At 47.2% G+C, this 25,938-nt stretch overlaps 2 protein-coding genes across 6 annotated transcripts in view; one reads left to right on the forward strand and one right to left on the reverse strand.

Annotated features, from left to right (window-relative positions):
• Positions 1-25,938, reverse strand: part of TAP1 (transporter 1, ATP binding cassette subfamily B member) — a 209,578-nt gene that overhangs the window by 21,148 nt on the left and 162,492 nt on the right. The window contains exon 1 of one of the 4 annotated variants that reach the window (XM_063938190.1): positions 2,254-2,351. The exons of 1 other annotated variant lie outside the window; for it this stretch is intronic. The gene's annotated coding sequence lies outside the window, so the exon portion shown is untranslated. Of the gene's footprint in view, positions 1-2,059; positions 2,211-2,253; positions 2,352-25,938 lie in introns of those variants that run through there. 2 more of the 4 variants (XM_063938189.1, XM_063938188.1) reach the window with 2 other exon arrangements.
• Positions 2,412-25,938, forward strand: part of TAP2 (transporter 2, ATP binding cassette subfamily B member) — a 64,564-nt gene continuing 41,037 nt past the window's right edge. The window contains exons 1-4 of one of the 2 annotated variants that reach the window (XM_063938192.1): positions 2,412-2,600; positions 13,772-14,309; positions 16,896-17,010; positions 17,698-17,828. In XM_063938192.1, coding sequence (XP_063794262.1) covers positions 13,811-14,309; positions 16,896-17,010; positions 17,698-17,828 — 745 coding nt within the window. In that variant the 5' untranslated portion in view covers positions 2,412-2,600; positions 13,772-13,810. The remainder of the gene's footprint in view (positions 2,601-13,771; positions 14,310-16,895; positions 17,011-17,697; positions 17,829-25,938) is intronic. The other variant, XM_063938191.1, reaches the window with a different exon arrangement.

Below are 25,938 nucleotides of genomic sequence, written 5' to 3' on the forward strand. Positions count from 1 at the left end.
GGCATTCCCCCCTTTTTACACATAGCGGCAGGCATTCCCCCCTTTTTACACATAGCGGCAGGCATTCCCCCCTTTTTACACATAGCGGCAGGCATTCCCCCCTTTTTACACATAGCGGCAGGCATTCCCCCCTTTTTACACATAGCGGCAGGCATTCCCCCCTTTTTATACATTGCGGCAGGCATTCCCCCCTTTTTACACATAGCGGCAGGCATTCCCCCCTTTTTACACATAGCGGCAGGCATTCCCCCCTTTTTATACATTGCGGCAGGCAGGCCCAAGAAAGAAAGAAAGTAAAAAAAAGAAAGAAAGAAAAAGAGAAAAAGAAAGAAAGAAGAATTATACTTACCCTCTCCGCCGGCTCAGGCTCCTCGGTGCAGCGTCTGACGATTCCCGGGCTGTAGAGAAGAAGGAGGAGGGAGGTGGTGAAGGAGGGAGCCGCAGCAGCGCTTTGTTACTGGTGGAGGCGCTGCTGCTGCTGCTCCTCTGCTTCCCTATAGGCTGTTCTCGGAAGACAGCCTATAGGGAAGCAGAGGGGCAGCAGCAGCAGCGCCTCCACCAGTAACAAAGCGCTGCTGCGGCTCCCTCCTCCGGCTCCCTCCTCCTTCCCCCGTCCGTGCCGCTGGCCCGCTGCTCCTCTCCTCTCCTCTCAGGGCGGCTGTGCGCTGCGGGCAGCGGTTGCCTGCAGCGCACAGCGGCATGTAATGAGTCAGTTTGACTCATTACATGCTTGGGCCCCTGGACAGAGGCGGGCCCCAGTGCAGTGCACTGCCTGCACTGCCGGTAGTTCCGCCTCTGCACCCAACAAGCTGGGTGCTCCTGCTTCTAAGCAGACTATTGCTCGTTGGATTTGTAGTACAATTCAGCTTGCACATTCTGTGGCAAGCCTGCCACAGCCAAAATCTGTAAATGCCCACTCCACAAGGAAGGTGGGCTCATCTTGGGCGGCTGCCCGAGGGGTCTCGGCTTTACAACTTTGCCAAGCAGCTACTTGGTCAGGAGCAAATACGTTTGCAAAATTCTACAAATTTGATACCCTGGCTGAGGAGGACCTGGAGTCATCCGCACTCTCCCGCCCGTTTGGGAGCTTTGGTATAATCCCCATGGTCCTTACGGAGTTCCCAGCATCCACTAGGATGTCAGAGAAAATAAGATTTTACTCACCGGTAAATCTATTTCTCGTAGTCCGTAGTGGATGCTGGGCGCCCATCCCAAGTGCGGATTATCTGCAATACTTGTACATAGTTATTGTTAACTAAATCGGGTTATTGTTGTTGTGAGCCATCTTTTCAGAGGCTCCTCTGTTATCATGCTGTTAACTGGGTTCAGATCACAAGTTGTACGGTGTGATTGGTGTGGCTGGTATGAGTCTTACCCGGGATTCATAAATCCTTCCTTATTGTGTACGCTCGTCCGGGCACAGTATCCTAACTGAGGCTTGGAGGAGGGTCATAGGGGGAGGAGCCAGTGCACACCAGGTAGTCCTAAAGCTTTACTTTTGTGCCCAGTCTCCTGCGGAGCAGCTATTCCCCATGGTCCTTACGGAGTTCCCAGCATCCACTACGGACTACGAGAAATAGATTTACCGGTGAGTAAAATCTTATTTACCAGTATAGAGCTATTACTGATGAGCGTCCTGCTTTTCTCCATAGTGCCTCTTACCTCTCTCTATAGTGCCCTGTTCTCTCTGCAGTGCCTCCTACCTCTCTATAGTGCCTCCTGCTCTCTCTAAACTGCCACCCTCCTCTCTCTGCAGTGCCTCATGCCATGCCTGTTTCTATAGTGGTGCTTGCATTTTTCTATAGTGCTTCTTGCCTTTATAGTGCCACCTGCCCTTTGCAGAGCCTCCTGCCTCTCTTTAGTGCCTCTTGCATCTCTCTGTAGTGCCTCTTACCTCTCTATAGTGCCCCCTACCCTCTCTCTGTAGTGCCTCCTGCCTCTCTGAGGTCCTGTTCCTCAGATGAGAAAGATAAAGCAGGATGAGGAGAGCACAGAGCCCCTGAGGTCGGTGTGACAGTGAGAGGAGATGTTATATATTCATATTTAGAATGTTACTGACCTTACACGTGCCTCCTCTCTCTGCTGCTGCTGCTCTGTATAGTGCCTCCTACCTCTCTGTAGTGCCTCCTGCCTCTCTCACAGGTCCTGTTCCTCAGATGAGAAAGATAATGCAGGATGAGGAGAACACAGAGCCCTGAGGTCGGTGTGACAGTGAGGGGAGATGTTATATACTATATATAGGGTGTTACTGACCTTACACGTGCCTCCTCTCTCTCCTGCTGCTCTGTATAGTGCCTCCTGCCTCAGTGTCTCTGTGTGTCACTCAGCCCCAGCTGGAATCTCCCTTGTATTCCGGGAATCGGATTATTATTACCAGTAAGGCGAAAGTGAAAGTAAAAGGCAATGTACAATGTGATAGAGTCATAATCACCCCCCCAGCCCAGACACATTATACTACACTGCATGCTGCTGCTCCTGCAGAGGTGCACTGACTGCGGCCACTGAGCACCCCCAAATATACCCACTGCTCATAGGCTTCCCCCAGAGCAGCGCTGAGGAGCCGGGTCACAGGACACGGAGGCAGAGGGTGAGTACCGGGGGTGAGTACCAGGGAGTAAGGGTGGTGAGTACCGGGGAGTGAGGGTGAGTACCAGGGAGTGAGGGTGGTGAGTACCAGAGAGTGAGGGGGTAAGTACCAGGAAGTGAGGGTGAGTACCAGGGAGGGTGGTGAGTACCAGAGAGTGAGGGGGTAAGTACCATGGAGTGAGGGTTGTGAGTACCAGAGAGTGAGGGGGCAAGTAACAGGGAATGAGGGGGTGAGTGCCAGAGGGTGAGGGTGAGTACCAGGGAGTGAGGGGGTAAGTACCAGGGAGTGAGGGTGAGTCTGTGTGTGTGTGTGGGGGGGAGGGGGGGATTTTGAGGGACTACAAGTCTCAGTATGGCCTCCAGTCTCATCTTGGCAGAGCTACTGTATATATTGGGTCTAGTAGATAACAGAGAGGATGCAAACCTTAGAAGATCTGTGACAATGAGAACACTAGAGGTTAACTCCAGATGCTGTAGCTAATACAGGAAGCTGGGGCATGAGGTAGCTGGTGCCTCACAACAGCAGAGGAGATGCATCTGGTGCTCCCTAGTTACTCTCACACCCAACATATATACTGACAGTATCACAATAAATGTCATGTTTTGTGTGTGTGTGTGTGTGTGTGTGTGTGTGTGTGTGTGTGTGTGTATATATATATATATATATATATATATATAAATAAAAGGTGCGCTGGTTGCTGAGTTTTTGCTTTGCCCTGACTATTTATTGACTTTTATTTACCATGCACCCTGTTGTTTCATTAATGTATCATGTGTGGGACAATTAACTGAGTTTCTGTGTATATACTGTATTCTATATTTCTTGTATTATTTTGATTACTTATAGCGGACAAGTTACGGGTATTTCTATAATAAGCCTGTGGACAAGCTACGGGTATGCTTATAATACCAGTTTTATTGTACGTTTCTTGTAGCTTTTTTTGCGCGACGTGCCAGCTCTGTAATATTTATATTGTACCTGTGTCTTTTATACTGAACATATTGTATCATATGTCCTTTGTACTGACACATGTCATTTTATGTGTGTCATTGTGTAAGGGGATCTAGTTTCCATTGTACTTAGGGCCTGATCCAGACCTGTACGCTAACCCCATGGTTTTATTAGGCGGTGTTGTCACACCCTGGGCCTTGCGCCAGTCTCATGCCCCTTGTTACTGCGCAAGTCAGCATTGTTGGGATGGGAGGATGAGTGGGGACCAGAGACTGTCCTCGCTGAGTGCACACTAGGCTCATGAAAGTGCCTCATTATGCATTGCCGAAACACAATATATATATATATATATATATATCTATATCATTACTTACAATAAGGTATACTGTAACTATCACCGCACCGCTGCAACCAAACACAGGCTGCAGGGTATGAGGGTAAAAGGAAAAGAAGCTCAGTGTGATCACATTTTCATAAATGACGTCTCGTGTGTTTCACGGCACATGAGAACTGATTGTATAATCACCTGTATTCATAAAAATAAACACAATAGTAATATTACAGTAATAAAATTCTCAAAAAGACAAAACAATCAGAATATGTATTATATGTCCTATACCAGTAATTATAATCTTACAGTTTATGTAATCAGACTGCCATACTTATTTTATTGTCTTGTGACGCCTGTTGTTTTCTGCCACATTTATTTCAGAAAGTATACAAAGGATTGGTCAATGACATGGCAGCACGGATGGTGTAATGGTTAGCATTGCTGTCTCAGCCCTGAGGTTGTGGGTTTGATTCCCACCATGGCCCTAACTGTGTAGAGTTTGTATATTCTCCCCGTACTTGCGTGGGTTTCCCACATTCCAAACATATACTGGTAGGGTAATTGGCTACTGATAAAAACTAACCCTAGTGTGACTGTGTGATAGGGAACATAGACTGTGAATAGGTGTGCGCTAAATAGTAAATAAAGTGTTCTTTAGAGGATGAGCACTAAGGTGTAATGTTAATTAATAGTAACAGCATTTCACGTCACGCTGGCGTTCTGCAGCTTTTGCCGCACTCCTCACTGGTAGTGCGTCGCTTTCACGTTGTAAGTGTACGGCACCTGTGTGTGTCCAGACCTATGTTGCGGCACACCATTTAAATATCCCTGGCCTCAGTGGTGTATGCACACACCCTTCTCCCCTGGGGGTATATTTACTAAAATGGGAGTTCTATTGCAGATGGGATGTTGCCCATAGCAACCAATCAGATTCCAGGTATTATCTTCTAGAAGGTGCTAGATAAATGAGTAGAATCTGATTGGTTGCTATGGGCAACATCCCATCTTAAATAGAACTCCCATCTTAGTAAATTTACTGGTGTGATAGTGATCATTCTGTTTTGTTTTTGTGGTAGATGTCACTTAGTGTATTTCTGTCTGATAAGGACACACTGCGCTTAGTGTACATCGGTGTGGGACGGTTGCTAAGTGCCTCCTATTGGTTGTTATGGGATTGTTTTCTCTCTGATATTTTGCTTCTTGTTTCTATTGGCTGATTACTAAATAACGGTCATGGTACAATGACTGGCTGACAGCTGGCCGGCGGTATCACTGATTGTGTTGTCTGGGTCTGATCCGCAGATGTTTCATTGTGTGTTTCTATGGGCCCAGTAGGTAATGTTACTACAGCATTTTTGTGCGATAAAACAAAGAACAATTGTGCGATAATACAAAGAGCAATAATGACAAATCAATAATATTTGCATACCCACATGTTATATCCTAGGCACCCTAGGGTGCCATGAGGCTCTTGCAGGGGCTCCTTGGGTTGGTGGTCCATGGCCACATCAAATTATTACATAGAAACATAGAATTTGACAGCAGATAAGAACCACTTGGCCTATCTAGTCTGACCCTTTTTTGCCCAGCCGTCCTCTCTTCCTCTGCCTGTGCTTTGTGTTCTGCTTGTTACAACTGTTATCACCCCCGCCGCCCTCTCTTCCTCTGCCTGTGCTTTATGTTCTGCTTCTGTTACTACTGTTATCACCCACCGCCCTCTCCTACTCTCACTGTGCTTTATTGTCTGCTTCTGTTACTGCTGTTATCACCCACCACCTTCTCTTCCTCTCCCTGTGCTTTATGTTCTGCTTCTGTTACTTCCATTAACCATCCTCCGCCTCCCTCTCTTCCTCTTCCTGTGCTTTGTGTTCTGCTTCTGTTACTGCTATCACCCACCGCCCTCTCTTCCTCTCCCTGTGCTTTGTGTTCTGCTTCTGTTACTGCTGTTATTCCCCGCCGCCCTCTATTTCTCTACCTGTGCTTTGTGTTCTGCTTCTGTTACTGCTGTTATCATCTCCCGCCGCCCTCTCTTCCTCTGCCTGTGCTTTGTGTTCTGTTTCTGTTACTACTGTTATCACCCCCGCAGCCATGTCTTCCTCTGCCTGTACTTTATGTTCTGCTTCTGTTACTGCTGTTATCACCCACCACCTTCTCTTCCTCTCCCTGTGCTTTATTTTCTGCTTCTGTTGCTGCTGTTATCCCCCGCCGCCCTCCCTTTCTCTACCTGTGCTTTGTGTTCTGCTTCTGTCACTGCTGTTACTTCTGTTATCATCTCCCGCCACCGTCTCTTCCTCTCCCTGTGCTTTGTGTTCTGCTTCTGATACTAATATCACCCACTGCCCTCTCTTCCTCTCCCTGTGCTTTGTTTTCTGCTACTGCCATTATCATCTCCCCCCCCCCCCCCCCCCGGTGCCCTCCCTTCCTCGGCCTGTCCTTTGTGTTCTGCGTCTGTTACTACCGTTATCGCCCCCCGCCGCCTTCTCTTCCTTGGCCTGTGCTTTGTGTTCTGCTTCTGTTACTACCGTTATCATCCCCCGCCGCTCTCTCTTCCTCTGCTTTATGTTCTGCTTCTGCTGTTATCATCTCCCGCCGCCTTCTCTTCCTCTCCCTGTGTTTTGTGTTCTGCTTCTGCTACTGCCGTTATCATCCCCCGCGCATTCTCTTCCTCTCCCTGTGCTTTGTGTTCTGCTTTTGTTACTACTGTTATCGTCCCCTGCCGCCTTCTCTTCCTCTCCCCGTGCTTTGTGTTCTGCTTCTGTTACTGCCATTACCATCCCCCACTGCTCTCTCTTCCTCTCCCTGTGCTTTGTGTTCTGCTTCTGTTACTACTGTTATCGTCCCCCGCCGCCTTCTCTTCCTCTCCCTGTGCTTTGTGTTCTGCTTCTGCTACTGCCATTATCACCCCCCCCCCCATTGCCCTTCCTTCCTCGGCCTGTGCTTTGTGTTCTGCTTCTGTTACTACCGTTATCATCCCCCGCCGCCTTCTCTTCCTCGGCCTGTGCTTTGTGTTCTGCTTCTGCTGTTATCATCCTCCGCCACCCTCTCTTCCTCACCCTGTGCTTTGTGTTCTTCTGTTAATACCGTTATCATCCCCCGCCACCCTCTCTTCCTCTCCCTGTTCCTTGTGTACTGCTTCTGTTACTACCGTTATCATCCCCCACCGCCTTCTCTTCCTCAGCCTGTGCTTTGTGTTCTGCTTCTGTTACTACCGTTATCATCCCCCGCCACCTTCTCTTCCTCGGCCTGTACTTTGTGTTCTGCTTCCGTTACTACTGTTATCATCCTCCGCCGCCCTCTCTTCCTCGACCTGTGCTTTGTGTTCTGCTTCTGTTACTACCGTTATCATCCCCCGCCGCCTTCTCTTCCTCGGCCTGTGCTTTATGTCCTGCTTCTGTTACTACTGTTATCATCCTCCGCCGCCCTCTCTTCCTCGGCCTGTGCTTTGTGTTCTGCTTCTGTTACTACCGTTATCATCCCTCGACACCTTCTCTTCCTCGGCCCGTGCTTTGTGTACTGCTTCTGTTACTACTGTTATCATCCTCCGCCGCCCTCTCTTCCTCGGCCTGTGCTTTGTGTTCTGCTTCTGTTACTACCGTTATCATCCCCCGCCGCCCTCTTTTCCTCGGCCTGTGCTTTGTGTTCTGCTTCTGTTACTGCCATTACCATCCCCCGCCGCCCTCTCTTCCTCGGCCTGTGCTTTGTGTTCTGCTTCTGTTACCACTGTTATCACCCACCGCCCTCTCTTCCTCGGCCTGTGCTTTGTGTTCTGCTTCTGTTACTACTGTTATCACCCACCGCCCTCTCTTCCTCTGCCTGTGCTTTGTGATCTGCTTCTGTTACTACTGTTATCACCCACCGCCTCTCTTCCTCTGCCTGTGCTTTGTGTACTGCTTCTGTTACTACTATTATCACCCATCGCCCTCTCTTCCTCTGCCTGTGCTTTGTGTTCTGCTTCTGTTACTACTGTTATCACCCACTGACCTCTCTTCCTCTGCCTGTGCTTTGTGTTCTGCTTCTGTTACTACTGTTATCACCCACCGCCCTCTCCTCCTCTCTCTGTGCTTTGTGTTCTGCTTCTGTTACTGCCATTACCATCCCCCGACGCCCTCTTTTCCTCGGCCTGTGCTTTGTGTTCTGCTTCTGTTACTACTGTTATCACCCACCGCCCTCTCTTCCTCTCCCTGTGCTTTGTGTTCTGCTTCTGTTACTACTGTTATCACCCACCGCCCTCTCCTCCTCTCTCTGTGCTTTGTGTTCTGCTTCTGTTACTGCCATTACCATCCCCCGCCGCCCTCTCTTCCTCGGCCTGTGCTTTGTGTTCTGCTTCTGTTACTACTGTTATCACCCACCGCCCTCTCTTCTTCTGCCTGTGCTTTGTGTTCTGCTTCTGTTACTACTGTTATCACCCACCGCCCTCTCTTCCTCGGCCTGTGCTTTGTGTTCTGCTTCTGTTACTACTGTTATCACCCACCGCCCTCTCTTCCTCTGCCTGTGCTTTGTGTTCTGCTTCTGTTACTACTGTTATCACCCACCGCCTCTCTTCCTCTGCTTGTGCTTTGTGTACTGCTTCTGTTACTACTATTATCACCCACCGCCCTCTCTTCCTCTGCCTGTGCTTTGTGTTCTGCTTCTGTTACTACTGTTATCACCCACCGCCCTCTCCTCCTCTCTCTGTGCTTTGTGTTCTGCTTCTGTTACTGCCATTACCATCCCCCGCCGCCCTCTCTTCCTCTGCCTGTGCTTTGTGTTCTGCTTCTGTTACTACTGTTATCACCCACCGCCCTCTCTTCCTCTGCCTGTGCTTTGTGTTCTGCTTCTGTTACTACTGTTATCACCCACCGCCCTCTCTTCCACGGCCTGTGCTTTGTGTTCTGCTTCTGTTACTACTGTTATCACCCACCACCCTCTCTTCCTCTGCCTGTGCTTTGTGTTCTGCTTCTGTTACTACTATTATCACCCACCGCCCTCTCTTTCTCTGCTTGTGCTTTGTGTTCTGCTTCTGTTACTACTGTTATCACCCACCGCCCTCTCTTCCTCTCTCTGTGCTTTGTGTTCTGCTTCTGTTACTATTATTATCCCCCCGCCCTCTCTTCCTCTCCCTGTGCTTTGTGTTCTGCTTCTGTTACTACTGTTATTACCCGCCGTCCTCTATTCCTCTGCCTGTGCTTTGTGTTCTGCTTCTGTTACTATTATTATCCCCCGCCACCCTCCCTTCCTCGGCCTATGCTTTGTGTTCTGCTTCTGTTACTGCCATTATCATCCCATAAGTATGCGAGGCAAGCTATTACTGATGCTGGCTCCGTTCCAGCTTGTGGCTTGTATACAACTTTCGATTTCCCTTCACCCGTTGGTGTCGGACATGTTATAGACTTGCTAGAAATTCTGATGAGCACTTATCAAAATGGCTGATGATAAAAGTCGTCGCTCAGGACTGGTGACAGATCTATAACTGGGCTTGAATATAGACACAAATAATGGTAAATATCTTGGATCCCTTTGAAACATATGTTCTCGTGAGTCATTCAATTCTCGGCGATGTGCGACTGCAATGTTCAGCTGTGCACATCCCTGAATATTATCGGACTCCAACAAGGCTCATTTCCTTGCGCACATGGAGCACGAGGTTGGTGTTTGCCAGGTCACAGTGTTATTATAGTCTCCACGGCGTTCCAACGTCACTTGTTTCCGAGAATTGAATTCCCCCCTATACAGCAAAGTGTAATTTACATTTCATGTATGTAACATCTAACCTTAATAGTAATGTCCATGTAATAGCTTGAACATTCTAGAATATGAAAGAATGTTCATTTTATCTCTCTGTTAATTCATGTTATTGTAAAATAAGTACATTAGGATTATTTACTATATGATTTGTTTGGCTGTAGCAATAATTAGCATTAGCTACTGTTGGAGAAATACAGTTGGAGCAAAATACTTCTGGTAAGAAAATAGTAAAATATTAATTTTTTCAAAAATTATCAGAACCCTCCAAGCTGGGCTGGGGGGAGGCTGCTGCTATGTGCTGGGATGGGGGGAGGCTACTGCTATGTGCTGGGCTGGGGAGGGAGGCTGCTACAATGTGCTGGGCTGGGAAGGGAGACTGGGGAGGAGATGCTGTGTGCTGGGCTGGGGGGAGGCTGCTGCTATGTGCTGGGCTGGGGGGGAGGCTGCTGCTATGTGCTGGGCTGGGGAGGGAGGCTGCTGCTATGTGCTGGGCTGGGGAGGGAGACTGGGGAGGAGATGCTGTGTGCTGGGCTGGGGGGAGGCTGCTGCTATGTGCTGGGCTGGGGGGGAGGCTGCTGCTATGTGCTGGGCTGGGGAGGGAGGCTGCTACAATGTGCTGGGCTGGGGAGGGTGACTGGGGGGAGATGCTGTGTGCTGGGCTGGGGGGAGGCTGCTGCTATGTGCTGGGCTGGGGGGGAGGCTGCTGCTATGTGCTGGGCTGGGAGGGAGGCTGCTGCTATGTGCTGGGCTGGGGAGGGAGGCTGCTGCTATGTGCTGGGCTGGGGAGGGAGACTGGGGAGGAGATGCTGTGTGCTGGGCTGGGGGGAGGCTGCTGCTATGTGCTGGGCTGGGGGGGAGGCTGCTGCTATGTGCTGGGCTGGGGAGGGAGGCTGCTACAATGTGCTGGGCTGGGGAGGGTGACGGGGGAGATGCTGTGTGCTGGGCTGGGGGGAGGCTGCTGCTATGTGCTGGGCTGGGGGGGAGGCTGCTGCTATGTGCTGGGCTGGGAGGGAGGCTGCTGCTATGTGCTGGGCTGGGGAGGGAGGCTGCTGCTATGTGCTGAGCTTGGGAGGGAGGCTGCTGCTATGTGCTGGGCTGGGGAAGGAGGCTGCGGCAATGTGCTGGGCTGGGGAGGGAGACTGGGGGGTAGATGCTGTGTGCTGAGCAGCTGCAGCAGTCAAATTTCTCTCTGCCCTGATGTGCTGTTCACCCGATTCTGTTGCTAGAGCCGCTCATCTAGTGACAGCAGTGCAACCTTGTAACCTAGTCTAGAGGACTGAAGTTGTTATATCAGTTGCCCCACGCACTTTACAGACATTTTCCTATGTCTGCTCCACACGTGACATGCGTTATACATTTGCAGAAGCAGACCCCGGCTATCCTTGGTTTGAAAGACTGTTCCTGCAGATGTGGGGTAGTAGTGGACACACAGACATCTACTGATAGAAGGAAGCCTTACTACATGTATTTGGAATAAGGCATACTTACCTACTTTTTAAATATTAACCCTGGGAGATCCTGGAGGGACGTCCAGGTGGGTAGTGAGGCTTGTGCAGCATCGCAAGTGACCCTGGGCCAGATAAACTATGGGGCGGATAGAGCTATAGCTCCAGGCCTCCACATAAAAATAGTCCCGTCATCATCACAGCATGAGGATGACCAGCTGCCTGACTGGCCACACAGTCATCTTAATCATTAGAATTTAAATAGTAGCCACACGGCATTGGCCACACCCACACAGCACTGGCCACACTCACACGGCATTTGTCACAGCTCCTCCTCATACTGGACACTGAGGAAGCCGCTGAAACGGACCCTGAGGCGGAGAAGTGTGTTTGTGGGATAAGAGAGTTGTGGGATAGGAGAATACTCCCCACCATTGCAGTAATTATACCTGTGTCTCACAATTTGCATATACCGGCCGGTGTATTGTTGAAATCTATGCCCCAGTGCTAGGGGAAGGAACAATTGGAGCCTAGCTATCAGGCTGACATTGGGTTAATTAGCTGCTTGCCTTTGCAGCAATAAGGAGGCACTATCTCACTGAGTGCTTTGCAAAGTGTACTCTAAATCCTTGCTGAACTTTCTCTTTCGTCCTAGAGGATGCTGGGGTCCACATTAGTATCATGGGTATAGACGGGTCCACCAGGAGCCATTGGCACTTTAAGAGTTTGAGAGTGTGGGCTGGCTCCTCCCTCTATGCCCCTCTTACCAGACACAGTTTAGAAAATGTGCCCGGAGGAGCCGGTCACAGCTAGGGGAGCTCTACAGAGCTTCTTTAGTAAAGTTTTTTTTTTAGAGTTTATTATTTTACAGGGAGGCTGCTGGCAACAGCCTCCCTGCTTCGTGGGACTAAGGGGGGAGTAGTGTCCGCCCTGCGGGTTCTGAGCCACTATCTCTGCTGACAGAACACTGAGCTCCTGAGGGGATAGATCGTTCCCCGCCACAGGCGATCGCTCACCCCAGCAGCATGCCGCCACCCCCTTACAGAGCTGAAGATCAGTGGAGAGTGAGTCACCGACCCCCCTAGCAAGCGGGGGGCCGGTGTGAAGACGGCGGCAACAGGGTAGGAGCGCAGTACTAACTGCGCTTCGGAGGCTCAGCGGTACTTAGTGCGGTGCTGTGAGGGGCACCCTGAGCCAGTGCCCGAACCCTGCACTGGTCAGCAAGCCTGTCAGGGTCCGTGGATCTCAGCCAGCATTTTACCTCAGGCCAGTATAATCCTTGTGAAGAGCGGAAGACAGCGCCATTTTGGGGGCGGATCTTCTCCTCAGAGCGGGCCCAGCAGCGTTCAGCGCCATTTTCCTGCCTGCACAGCGCTGTCCAGGAAGAGCAAGTCCCTCCACAGCAACTCCAGCTATCTCTCATGTTACCAGGGGGGGGAGGCTGCATTAAGACTGTGTATCCTATTAAGGTGCACAGTCAGCGCTAGTAGGGGTCTCCCTTTACATTAAAAGCGCTGAGCGTGGGTTGGCTCCAATCTCTGTGTCTCTCTTGCCATTCTTGGGGGTGAAACTCTGTCTGTCCTCCCCTGTGTGTGTGTGTGTGGAGCTTCTGATTGGTCATCTTCCATTTTGTGCAATTTATATACTGCACATTTTTTTTCTCACTACATCAATTTGCGCACGTGTGATGGCTGCGTATGTTTTTATCCTAAAGCTGTCTTCAGGTGGAAGATGCAAGCGGCACTTCACCTAGAATTGAGCCATTGTGATCCTTTCCCTGCTACTTAATTCCACAATCTGTGCCACTGAGTTGCAGAGGTAAGGGGCAAATTGCGCCATGAAACCCATGGACTGCCCACTGCCCTATGGAAGTGACTAGGATTCAGTTGTCTGATCTAAAATGTTAAGGTTACGCCCAGGGCGTGCAATAAACATAGGAAATTCAATAAATAAATCTTTTACAATTATCATTGTACTAGTAAAATGGACACGGTCACATAAGCCCACCCCGCTGCACCTTGCTCCATCCCCACTCCATCCTGTCCCGCCCCTGCTCCATCTTGCCCCACCCCCACTCCATCCTGCCCCACCCCTGCTCCGTTGTGCCCTGCCCCCACTCCATCTTGCCCCGCCCCTGCTCCATCTTGCCCCGCCCCTGCTCCATATTGCCCCGCCCCCACTCCATCCTGTCCCGACCCTGCTCCATCTTGCCCTGCCCCCACACCATCCTGTCCCGCCCCCGCTCCATCTTGCCCCGCCCATACTCCATCTTGCCCTGCCCCCACACCATCCTGTCCTGCCCCCACACCATCCTGCCCCGCCTCTATCCCCTCCCTGCTATATTAATCACAGGATGACTGCTCTGTCTCGGTCGCTACATGCTCCAGCTCCCACTGTGCGTGTCGCAGACATGACAGTCGCCCACATTTATTATGTAGATGTTGATGTGAGATGTGTTTTTCAATTATTTCACAAAAATGTTAAAAAATTCATAAAGGTAAAAAAAGCTGTTGTCCTGTATTTCCCTCACAGTACGATTCTATCTGTGTCCAGAAAGAAACCTACATATGATGTCTCTTCAGTTTGCGGCAGGAGTTTTCTTTACAGCGGATTTGTCAGATCTCTTATTCTCTGTTATTACATATCTGCATGAATATACATTACCTATATACTGATACTTATAGCACTATAATATCTTATTGGCCGGTCACACATCTGTGTTCTGTCTTTCAGGATCTCCGGAAGCCGCTGCCGTGCTCTTCCACCTCAGCAATGGCCTCCTTGTGTTTCCCGCTCACTGTCTTCCTGCTGGACGCATCACTCAGTTACATAGCAGCCTGCCTCATATACAGCTATTATCCCATTTATTTCCTGGGCACCGTGTGGCTGGCGCACCTCATTAAGGCCCCCGTGCTTGGCACAATAGCTGTTAAACTGCCCTGCCCACGATGGACGCCATCAGCCTTTCTGTACACTCTGACCCTTTGCCTGGTGCCACCGCTCTACCAGACCCTCAGGTTCCTCCTCACCTCTCAGGCTCCGGAGTTACACTCAGGCCTGTCCCACACCCTGCTCTCTCACCTGCCCGTGTCCCTCGCATGCCTGTTCTGGGATCTGGCTTCACCTCTCATTCTCCCGAGAGAGACTCCATCCCCAGATGCCAATGGGAGACAGAGCGACAGAAAGAACTTCATCAGGCTCCTGAAATATTCCAAACCAGACTGGCTGCCCCTGAGCCTGGCGTTCACTTTCCTGACGCTGGCCTTGTCATGTGAGTCATACGCAGCTTTCCATAGGTGTTATTATGTTTTCATTGTATGCGTTATTCTATTTACTGTAGTGTCAGATCTATTTATTCTTGATGTTACTGTGCTCCGTTACACGTTCCTCTAGTTCCTCAAGAGTCAGCCTGTCCATCTAGCTGGCTTTTATGGTTACACAAAACACTCATACAGATGTGTCCTCAATACGCTATGGGGGTCATTCAGAGTTGATCGCTCGCTACGGATTTTCGCAGGGCAGCGATCATGGCAAAACGGTGCAAATCTGCGCATGCATATGCACCGCAATGCGCACGTGCGTCATACGGGTACAACGGCCGACGTGCTTTTGCACAGGATCTAGCGACGCTTTGAGTCACACTGACGGTCACAAGAAGATTGACAGGAAGTGGGAGTTTTTGGGTGTCAACTGACCGTTTTCTGGGAGTGTTTGGAAAAACGCATGCGTGGTCAGGCGTTTGCAGGGCGGGTATCTGACGTCAATATCACGTCACTCGTCGCAGCAATCATCGCACCGAATAAGTAACTACAGGGCTGGTCTTGTTCTGCACAAAATGTGTTTGCAGGCACTCTGCTGCACAATCGATCGCACTCCTGCTGTGCTAACATACACTCCGCTGTGGGCGGTGACTATGCGTTTGCACGGCTGCTAAAACTAGCTAGCGAGCGAACAAATCGGAATGAGGGCCTATGTCCTCAATAAGCTATGCAGCAGGAGATGCTTGGCGTGAGTTAGCCGGCAGTTCTCAGGAGCCATGCTAACTGCGGGCATCTTTTTTTATGAAAATGCGTCTTATTCACATTGTTATGTGACTATTTCCACCAGGGCCGGTTCTAGCCCTTGTGGCGCCCTGGGAAAAAATAGGGGCGTGGCTTCATAAAGGTGCGTGATCAGTTATGCCCCTTGTAGAGTTGTGCCCCCAGTAGAGTTGTGCCCCTTACAAAAAAATTAATGAATTAATACTCACCATCCCCGCTCCTGATTCCCGCTGCTGACCTTCGTCTCCAGCCGCCGGCGCCGTTCCTGGGATCTATGGGAGAGACATCATAACGTCTCTCCCATAGCACAGCATAGACACTAGAGGTCAGTTATGACCCTTAGGGTGAGATTCAAATGACATATCACGCCCAATTTTCTTTCTAAAATGATCTCCGTTATCGCGCATATTGCGCCCATAGTAATCAGGTTTAGCTGTGTAAAGGGTTGGGTACCTCGCTACTCCGGGGGTAGCGAGCTGAAATAATGATACAACGTCCTTGAGGGCAGAAACAGAACAGGTGTGGAAAGGGGTGAAAAGAATTGAATCCCGCCCCTGGTGTCTATGTGCCGGTACCACAATGCCGTGCCGCCCAGCAGTGACAGCACAGCATCGGGGGGCACCACCAGTAGCGGATCTTGCCACGGCAGCGGCGCCCTCCGGAAGGCGGCGCCCCAGGCAAAAATCCCGTGTGCCCGTAGCAAGATCCGCTACTGTATGCAGCTAAGGTCTCAGCCACCCATAAAATCTACAGGAATTGTAAAAACTTTGGGGGAGATTTACCATACCTTGGAGAGAGATAAAGGGGGAGATTTATCAAAGATTGGAGAGAGATAAAGTGGAGAGAGAGAGAGATAAAGTACCAACCAATCAGCTACTAACTGTAATTTTTCCCCAAACTTCAGCTTGTGACATGACAGTTAGGAGCTGATTGGCTCATACTGTATCACCGTCCACTTTATCTACATCGAAGGCTTAGTAAATAGACCCCCATGTCTATAAGCATATAGGAAACCGCTTTCAGCTGGTTGGAGCTCAGTATATGAAGTGTAACCTAAACACCGTGACAGCCCCAAAGAATCTTAAGCATTATTCAGATGATGATGAGGGAGCTTCTTGTACCATGATCTTCACCACTGATTTCGTGATATGTTCCCAGACCATGCGTTACACATATGGAGATCTGTGACTTGACAATGGGGATCATTCCGAGTTATTCGCTCGCTAGCTACTTTTAGCAGCCGTGCAAACACTTTTCCCCCTCCCACTGGGGAGTGTATTTTCGCTTAGCAGAAGTGCACACGCTTGTGCAGCAGAGCGCCTGCAAAACCTTTTTGTGCAAAACAAGACCAGCCCTGTAGTGACTCTTCGTGTGCGTTGATTGTAACTTTGGAGGGTTGGCTTTTGGCATCACACACCCGCCCAGCATTCGCTCAACCACGCCTGCGTTTTCCCTGGCACGCCTGCGTTTTTCTAAGCACTCCCTGAAAACGGTCGGTAGACACCCAGAAACGCCCCTTTCCTGTCAATCTTCTTGCGGCCGCCAGTGAGAATGAAAACGTCGCTAGAACCTGTGCAAAACCACAAAGGACTTTTTACTCGTACGTCGCGCGTGCGCATTGCGGTGCATACGCATGCGCAGAAATGCCGATTTTTAGCCTCATTGCTGCGCTGCGAACAACGGCAGCTAGCGATCAACTCGAAATGACCCCCAATATACAGTACAGTAGATATGTAAGGGAAGTACGGGCTCAGAAAATGTATACGCTGTAATTGGAGCTATGGAAAATAATTTCTACGCGTTATTATCCTCTACAGTTGAAATGCTGATTCCCTACTACATGGGACGTGTGATTGACATCTTGTCCAACAATTACCAGGAGACGGAATTCCTGCTCGCTATTTTTTTCATGGCCACTTTTTCTATCACAAGGTCAGTAACCGGCGTGTATAAGGTAAAACGCTGCATATAAGGGACAGATGTATACACGCAGAATATTCCGACACATACGTATGCCATATATCCACATACAGTGACAGGAAATGGGCCGATGACCTTCGTAGGAGGATGGGAAAAATCTGCTAATGTGTCTATTTAGCAGGATTTATATACAAAAATGTTACCATGGGTTACACAAGTCATTATTACTCCATCATAGTTCTGTTTCCTGTACTGACCATTTTAGGATTTTTTTGAAAGATATAGTGTATAATCATTACCGCCTCACAGCACTGAGGTCTTGTGTTAGATTCCCACCGTAACTGTGTGGAGTTTGTATGTTCTCCATCTGCTTGTGTGGGTTTCCTCCGGGTACACTGCTTTCCTACCACACTCCAAAAATATACTGGTAGGTTAATTGGCTCCCAACAAAAATGACAGGGAAAATAGAGTGTAAGCTCTACTGGAGAAGGGACTTTTGTGAGTGGCCAAGATATTCTGTGTAAAGCGCTGCGGAATATGTAGGAGTTATATACATAAATGTTAATAAATAATCAGAAATAATAAAGATATACAAGTTACACAGTCACTAACATCCAGGGCAGTGCGGTCTATAAACATGATTCGGCAGTACGCACAGCTCTAAGGGATATTAATGCATCTGTCTCTCTCTCTGTACAGCTCTCTCTCCGCAGGCTGCCGCGGCGGATGCTTCATGTTCTGCATGTCTCGTCTCACTCGCCGTTTGCGACTCCATCTCTTTAATGCTCTCATTAAACAGGATATTGGATTCTTTGAAACTACTAAAACAGGTATTGGACTGTCCTACAGTTAGTGCATAATTGAGGGGTCTATTTACTAATCTGCCGGGATAAATATCCCTACCGCCACTTCAATTTATTTTTATTGTGTGGGGAATCTATCGCTGGCCAGCCGGGGATTGATAAATAAGGAGAAGCTGTATCTCCAGTGAAAACACCTGTCCTGAATGGAATGAGAGCTTATCTCCATTTAATAAATATATCATAACATCATTAAAAGACATTTTTAACAGATTCCATTGAGACATATACTGATCACAGGGCCGTACGCTAAGCCACCGCAGTTACCAGCGTGCACAGAGATACTGTATGGCAATAGGAGGATTTACATGAAGGGGAATAAAACTGATTTCTTATACAAAATAACATGTCTTGGGGAGAGAAAGACACAACATAGTGGCATGAGGCCAAATTAATATATCATATAAGAAATGTATAACATTATTATCTCATAGATTTTGTTTTGTTCATATGTTTGTAAATCCAGTCATCAGGACACAGAGACATGTGGGTTCACTGCTGTGCTGTTTTATTCCATCACCAACTCCAGGCACACTGCACACTGGACCACCCACTTCCCAGCATCCCCCTGGTCCCAGGGACCATTACTGAAAATTCAGGCATACACATATTAGTAAGGGAGTGTCTACAAATATTAAGCATTCTAATACACTAACATCACATCCTCTTTTCTTTAAAGATAAGCCCTGTACGCCTCAATGCAACAATTAACAACGTCATATTAAGAACATTATCTAACACGTTTCAATGAGTCTCTCAGGTCTGCGTATTTCCCTTTTGGGTCTTTCATCCACAGTCTGCGTTTCATCGACAATATTGGACCTTTCTAGAATCGTGGTTTGTTCACCATTATCAGGATCATCATACATGTCAGATGAAGGGTATTCTTCAGTCATGTTGTCTTCATTATGGTTAGGTTGAGATCTTAAATCCACCCGATTTCTTCTTACTTCCGTTCCATGCTCTGTATGTATAGTATAAGATCTTGGTGCTACTTGTGCTTGCACAATACCTTTCTGTACCCAAATACCTTTCTCGTGATCTCTGAGACGGACTTGGTCACCCGATTTTAGATCAGATAAGCTTTTTGCTCGCCTGTCATGGAACAGTTTCTGTTTCGCCTGTTGATGTTCCTTACTCAGTCTGACCAACACTGAGTTATGTGTATTATAAGCAGTTCATCATGTATCGGGAGATTTGCTCTAATCCTCCTTCTCATCAGCATTTGTGCAGGAGAAAGTCCATTCTGTAAAGGTGTACTGCGGTAGATTAAAAGACTTTTGTATAAATCTTCTTTACCTTCTTGAGCTTTTTTCATGAGACTCTTTACAGTTTTTACTGAACTTTCCACCAACCCATTTGAGCGTGGATAGTGGGGACTTGACGTAGTATGGACAAATTCCCACTCATCAGCAAATTGTCTAAATTCAGCACTGGAAAACTGAGGACCATTGTCAGTGAACACTTCCATAGGAACACCATGCCTTGCAAAGATTGACTTCATGCAATTGATTACGGCTTTACTAGTAGTTGTATGTAGTGTCTTCACCTCAGGGTAGTTAGAGTAATAATCAGTCACGACAATGTACGTTTTCCCATTACAATCAAACAAATCTACGCCAACTTTCTGGTACGGTCTCTCTGGCACTGAGTGAGGACTCAGTGGCTCGACTTGTTGTTTCGGTCTATACGTAAGACATAATTCACATGTAGCTGTAGTAGTCTGTGCTATGTCTTGGTTAATTCTTGGCCAATACATAACTTCACGCGCTCTCCGCTTACATTTTTCTTCTCCTAAGTGGCCTTCATGTATCTTGCACAGCATAGTTTTTCAAGGTCGTGCAGGTATGACAAACCTATTGCCTTTGTAAATAATACCATCGACAACTATAAGGTCACTGCGGTACATCCAATAATCATGGATAGACAGCGGGCACGCATGTTTTTCTGCTGGCCAACCTTTCAGAATGATATCTTTCAACACTTTCATTGTGTCATCTGTCTCAGTTTCTTTCCTAATCTGTTCTTGTCTTGCAAGAGACACTTGTAGAGAAGCTATGATCAAATTAGCATAGGCTTCTATCTCTTCATCCATCCGACTTTTGGAACCTTCACTTTTGTCCACAGCACGAGAAAGTGTATCAGCAATGTACATGTATTTGCCGGGACAGTACATCAAGTGTACATCATATTTCTGTAGTCTGATAAGCATTCGTTGAATTCTCATGGGACAGTCATGTAATGATATAGGGGTATATGCCATTCACGGCGAATCGCGGCAATTTTTCGCCGTTTTTTAATTCGACACAATTCGACAGGTGAATTCCGGCAGGTGGCTGCCGGAATTCACCATATTCAATGATAAAAACGGATTCGACAGACCCGCGGGCGAAAATCGCCCGATTTGCCGGATTTTGCCGCGATTTCAAAAAACGGGAAAAACCCAGAAAAAAAATGGCGTGGGGTCCCCCCTCCAAAGCATAACCAGCCTCCGGCTCTTCGAGCTGGTCCTGGTTCAAAAAATGCGGGGAAAAATTGGGTATGGATCCCCCGTATTTTTAAAACCACCATCGGGCTCTGCGCCTGGTGCTGGTGCAAAAAATACGGGGGACAAAACGAGTGATTGAAGGGGTCCCCACTCCCCCAGGGTACCCCGGCCAGGGGTGACTAGTTGGATATTTGATGCCACGGCCGCAGGGCACTGTATAAAAGTGACCCCCGGCTGTGACATTATCTGTCCAGCTAGTGGAGCCCGATGCAGGTGTGAAAAATACGGGGGACCCCTGCTCGTTTTGTCCCCCGTATTTTTTGCACCAGCACCAGGCGCAGAGCCCGGTGCTGGTTTTAAAAATACGGGGGATCCCTGCCCAATTTTTCCCCGCATTTTTAGAACCAGGACCAGCTCGAAGAGCCCGAGGCTGGTTATGCTTTGGAGGGGGGACCCCACGCCATATTTTTTTTTTATTTTACTGTTCCAGCAATTAAAAAAAAAAATATTTTAAAAAATATATAAATACTTGTGCCTCCAAAAAAAAAAAAAAAAGTACCTAATCCCTTCTAATATAAATAGATCTGATATTACCAACAAAAAAAACACCAAAAAAAACTTGTTTAAATTTTTTTTTATTGTTTTCACCCTCCAAAGTGTGGCGGATTGAAAATGACGAATTTACTGTCTAAAAGCACTGCTGTCGAATTTCCAAACTTGAATTGAATATGCTTTTGTCGAATTGCAGCACTTGTATCATTGCAGAAAAGTCGAATTTGCAAAAAGTCGAATTTCAAAAAGTCGAATTTTGAAAGTCAGTTTTTTTGACGGAAAGCAATGAATTGCATTGACGATTTTTTTTTTTTGCCGAAAATGACCCGAAATTCGACAATTTCGGGAATTCGACCTCAATTGCATATACCCCTTAGTCATGATAGCTACCAATGGCTTGTGGTCAGTTTCCACTGTAAATGTTTGACCATACACAAACTGATGAAATCGCTCACATGCATATGTGATCGCTAGAAGTTCTTTTTCTATCTGAGCATACCTTGTTTCAGCACTTGACAGTGCTCTTGATGCATAGATTACTGGTTGCCATGTATCCTCATGTTCTTGTAACAGCACTGAGCCTAGGCCAAATTGTGAAGCATCTGCTGAAATTCTTATTCTTTTCGCAGGATCAAAGAATTTTTGCACTGGTTGCTCTGTAATGATGTTTCAAGTTTTGCCAACTTTCTTCTTGTTCATATGACCACATCCACTTGTTATCTTTGTCCAACAACCATCTAAGAGAGGCTGTTCGTTCAGAGAGTTGAGAAATAAACTTTCCTAAGTAAGTAATCATTCCTAGGAATCTTCTGACGTCGTCTTTGTTGTTAGGACGTTCCATGTTCAGTATGGCTGATATTTTCCATGGGTCTGGTTTAACACCTTGATCCGAGACCACGTCGCCCATAAAGGTAAGTGTATTCACGCCAAATTCACATTTGTCCTTGTTTAGCTTTACATTCACTGTCACAACTGAGGGCTGGTGCTGAGCAGGGGGAAGCCTCAGTTGTAGGGGCTGAGGTATATGTGTACCTGGGAGGCAGTACAGAGTTCTTGGACATGCAGGGAACCTTTACCACAGATGCCCGAAGGCGTGACCACGACAACAAAGGAAAGTTCAAAGGTTTTATTGAAACTCAGCTCACAAGCCTATGTTGGCAGCTAGCAATATTAAGAACAGCATATAAGTCACAGTTTCCAGGAGTGCATATAGGCAGTCTCTAGGTGTGGTATAATTAAGCACAGTCTTGAAGGACTTGGAGATGATATGTCCTTACCAACACCGATGCACTGGGTAGCTGATGGGAAACAGAAGCTGATGACTGAACTGCCGGTAAAAGCCGGATAGAACCGACACAGGTGGTGAGCTGTGAAATGGTGTCAGATACCAGTGTAATGGAAGATCAGACGAAGAAACATTGGTGATGCTAGAGATCGATGACAGAGCACCGATGGTGACTTGGGATCGATGATGGAACACCAATGGTGACTTGGGATCGATGACGGAACACCAATGGTGACTTGGGATCGATGGCGGAACATGAATGGTTACTTGGGATCCATGACGGAACAGCGATGGTTACTGGAGATTGATGGCGGAACACCGATGGTTACTGGAGATCGATGGCGGAACACCGATGGTTACTGGATATCGATGGCGGAACACCTATGGTTACTTGGGATCGATGGCGAAACACCAATGGTTACTGGAGATTGATGGCGGAACACCGATGGTTACTGGAGATCGATGGCAGAACACCGATGGTTACTGGCAGGGCAGAGCACTGCTGGAGGCCGGTGTCGGGTAACTGCTAGTCACAGGGTGCAATGATGAGACACTGCAGAGTCAGGCTGTACTGCAGAGAAAGTCCATGGGAGGACTGCACACTGGAATCACTGAAGACAATTGAAGCACTGACCTCTTTCCACCCCAGGAACAGGATATTTATACTTGCTGGGAAGCAGGGATTGGCTGGCTGATTAACCAGAGTCTAGAGTGCAGCTGCTGGATTATTAGGCTGAGACCAGAGTGCAGCTGATAGGCTGAAAGATAACAAGTGACTAGGAAAACATGGCTGCGCCCATGTTAGCTTTTGGAGGGAAAGATTGTTTGTAACTGATGCTGCCAGAATCACAGTGAAGAGTTTTGAGACAATGAGAAGCAGCGTGCTGCATGCACACAGTGCAGATGGAATCCAGGCTTGGAACGCTGGGACAGTCTCAGGAGGCATTTGGAAGGTAAATACTGATAAGGAATTACCCAGATCGTGACATTCACTTTCTTGACAAGTTCCATTACTTGTCTCAATCTAGAATCATGTTCTTCCTTTGTAGATCCCCAGACAATAATGTCATCCATCATTGTTTCAACACCTGGAATATGTTCAAAAATCATGTGTATCTTTTTGTGATATACTTCTGGAGCAGACAATATTCCATATGGTAGTCGAAGAAATCTATATCGACCTTCTGGTGTATTAAATGTACAAAGCTTTGAGCTGGCCTCATCTAGCTTCATTTGCCAGAATCCTGAAGATGCGTCCAATTTACTGAACCATTTTGCTCCCGCAAACTGCGACATGATTTCATCTCTGGTTGGTAGTTTGAAATGTTCTCGTTTAAGAGCTTTGTTTAAATCTCTGGGGTCTAGACATATTCTGAGTTGTTTATTTTTCTTTTCAACAATTACTAAGGAGCTTACCCATTCAGTAGGCTCATCAACTTTCTGTATCACAGCCCAGGCTTCCATGCGATTTAACTCTTGTTTCAATTTTTCTCTCAGGGCAAACGGCACTTTTCTACAAGGGTGTATCACTGAAGAAACTTGAGTGCCTATATTTATTTTATGCTCTCCAGGCAAACTACCTAGACCTTCAAACAAGTCTCTGTATTCTGTAAACATCGATTTGCAGTCATCTTCTACATGTGATGTCACCATAAAAACTTTCTTTAGCAAGCTTAGTTTCCTACAGGAACTTAATCCTAGAATCGGTTGCACGTTTTTATCCGCAATCAGTAGAGATGTTTTAAACTGTTGTCCCTTATATTTCAGTGTCACTAAGCATGTGCCTTTCACAGGAATTTCCTCCCCAGTGTACACTGTAACTTTCACTTTGTCTGGATGAATTTTAGGTTTTACTCTAAAAGTCTTATAGTCTTGAAACTATATTAAATTCACCTGCGCGCCAGTATCAAGCTTAAAGGGAATAAAAATCTTGTTCACAGTTAAAGGGACAATCCATTCTTTGTTATCTGCACTGCAAAGTTCAATGCAATCCACAAAGAATTCATCTGTTTGTTTAACAGCATGCACATTGGTTGTTTCACTTTTCATTTTACAGCATTTGGCAAAGTGATTGTCTACCACATTTCATGCAGGTTTTACCATACGCCGGGCACATTTTAGGATTGTGAGCATTTCCACATCTACTACACATTTTCTTATTAGACTGTGGCTTAGACTGCTTCATTCTTGAGAATGGAGGTTTGCTTGGCTCTGTTTTCTGCACTACATGGACAGCACCATCAGCGTCCTTGTGTAACTTTTTGGCTTGAAATCTAGTTATTTCTGCATATCTACACATAGTCACTGCTTTGTCTAGTGTTAGGTCTTGCTCTCTCAGCAGTCTCTCTCAGAGTCCATTATCAGGTATTCCACAGACAATACGATCTCTAATCAGTGAATCCTTTAAATTACCAAACTCACAGGTTTTACTGAGTGATTGTAGCTCTGTAACATACTGATCAAATCCATCTACAGACTTCTGATCACATGTGAAAAACTTATATCTTTCATATGTCACATTTTTCCTTGGCACAAAGTAATCTTCAAACTTTGCATTATAGAAGAAAGCACCATATTCTGCCCCTCAGCAAACTGAAAACTATTATAAATGTCCAGCACATCCTCTCCTATCACATGGAGGAAAATGGATGCCTTAGTTTTGTCAGCCTCTGTATCAGCTCCACATGCAGCAAGATCTATATTAAACCTTTGCTTAAATCTTTTTTAGTTTTCAGACAAGTTACCAGACATCAGCATGCCGGTTGGAGGAGCTAGTTTATCCATGGTTACTCACTGTTTGAAGATAGGAGGACACGGCAGGCTTTGCAGACACTGAGTATCACAGCCTTACAGACTTCTGCAAGATTCTTTCACACTCTGAGAGTACTAGCAGTCCAAGTTAAACTTCTTCTGACACCATGTTTTGTTCATATGTTTGTAAATCCAGTCATCAGGACACAGAGACATGTGAGTTCACTGCTGTGCTGTTTATTCCATCCAACTCCAGACACACTGCACACTGGACCACCCACTTCCCAGCATCCCCCTGTTCCCAGGGACCATCACTGAAGATTCAGGCTTACACATATTAGTAAGGGAGTGCCTACAAATATTAAGCATTCTAATACACTAACATCACAGATTTTAGTGGTATAGCTATGAGAATCAGGAAAGGAAGTATGTTTAGGGATATCATCCTACCTCTTTAATAAGGGACAAATATGGCTAATAATGTACTCTTAATGGCTGATATAGAACAGGTGAGATCACCTGTGTAAGTCCCCAACTCTCAATCTCACCTGTGTAAATCCCCATCTCTCTCTCTCACCTGTGTAAATCCCCATCTCTCTCTCTCACCTGTGTAAATCTAGAGATGAGCGCCTGAAATTTTTCGGGTTTTGTGTTTTGGTTTTGGGTTCGGTTCCGCGGCCGTGTTTTGGGTTCGAACGCGTTTTGGCAAAACCTCACCGAATTTTTTTTGTCGGATTCGGGTGTGTTTTGGATTCGGGTGTTTTTTTCCAAAAACACTAAAAAACAGCTTAAATCATAGAATTTGGGGGTCATTTTGATCCCAAAGTATTATTAACCTCAAAAACCATAATTTACACTTATTTTCAGTCTATTCTGAATACCTCACACCTCACAATATTATTTTTAGTCCTAAAATTTGCACCGAGGTCGCTGTGTGAGTAAGATAAGCGACCCTAGTGGCCGACACAAACACCGGGCCCATCTAGGAGTGGCACTGCAGTGTC

Source organism: Pseudophryne corroboree, chromosome 8 (genome assembly GCF_028390025.1).
Source record: "Pseudophryne corroboree isolate aPseCor3 chromosome 8, aPseCor3.hap2, whole genome shotgun sequence".
Lineage (NCBI taxonomy): Eukaryota > Metazoa > Chordata > Amphibia > Anura > Myobatrachidae > Pseudophryne > Pseudophryne corroboree.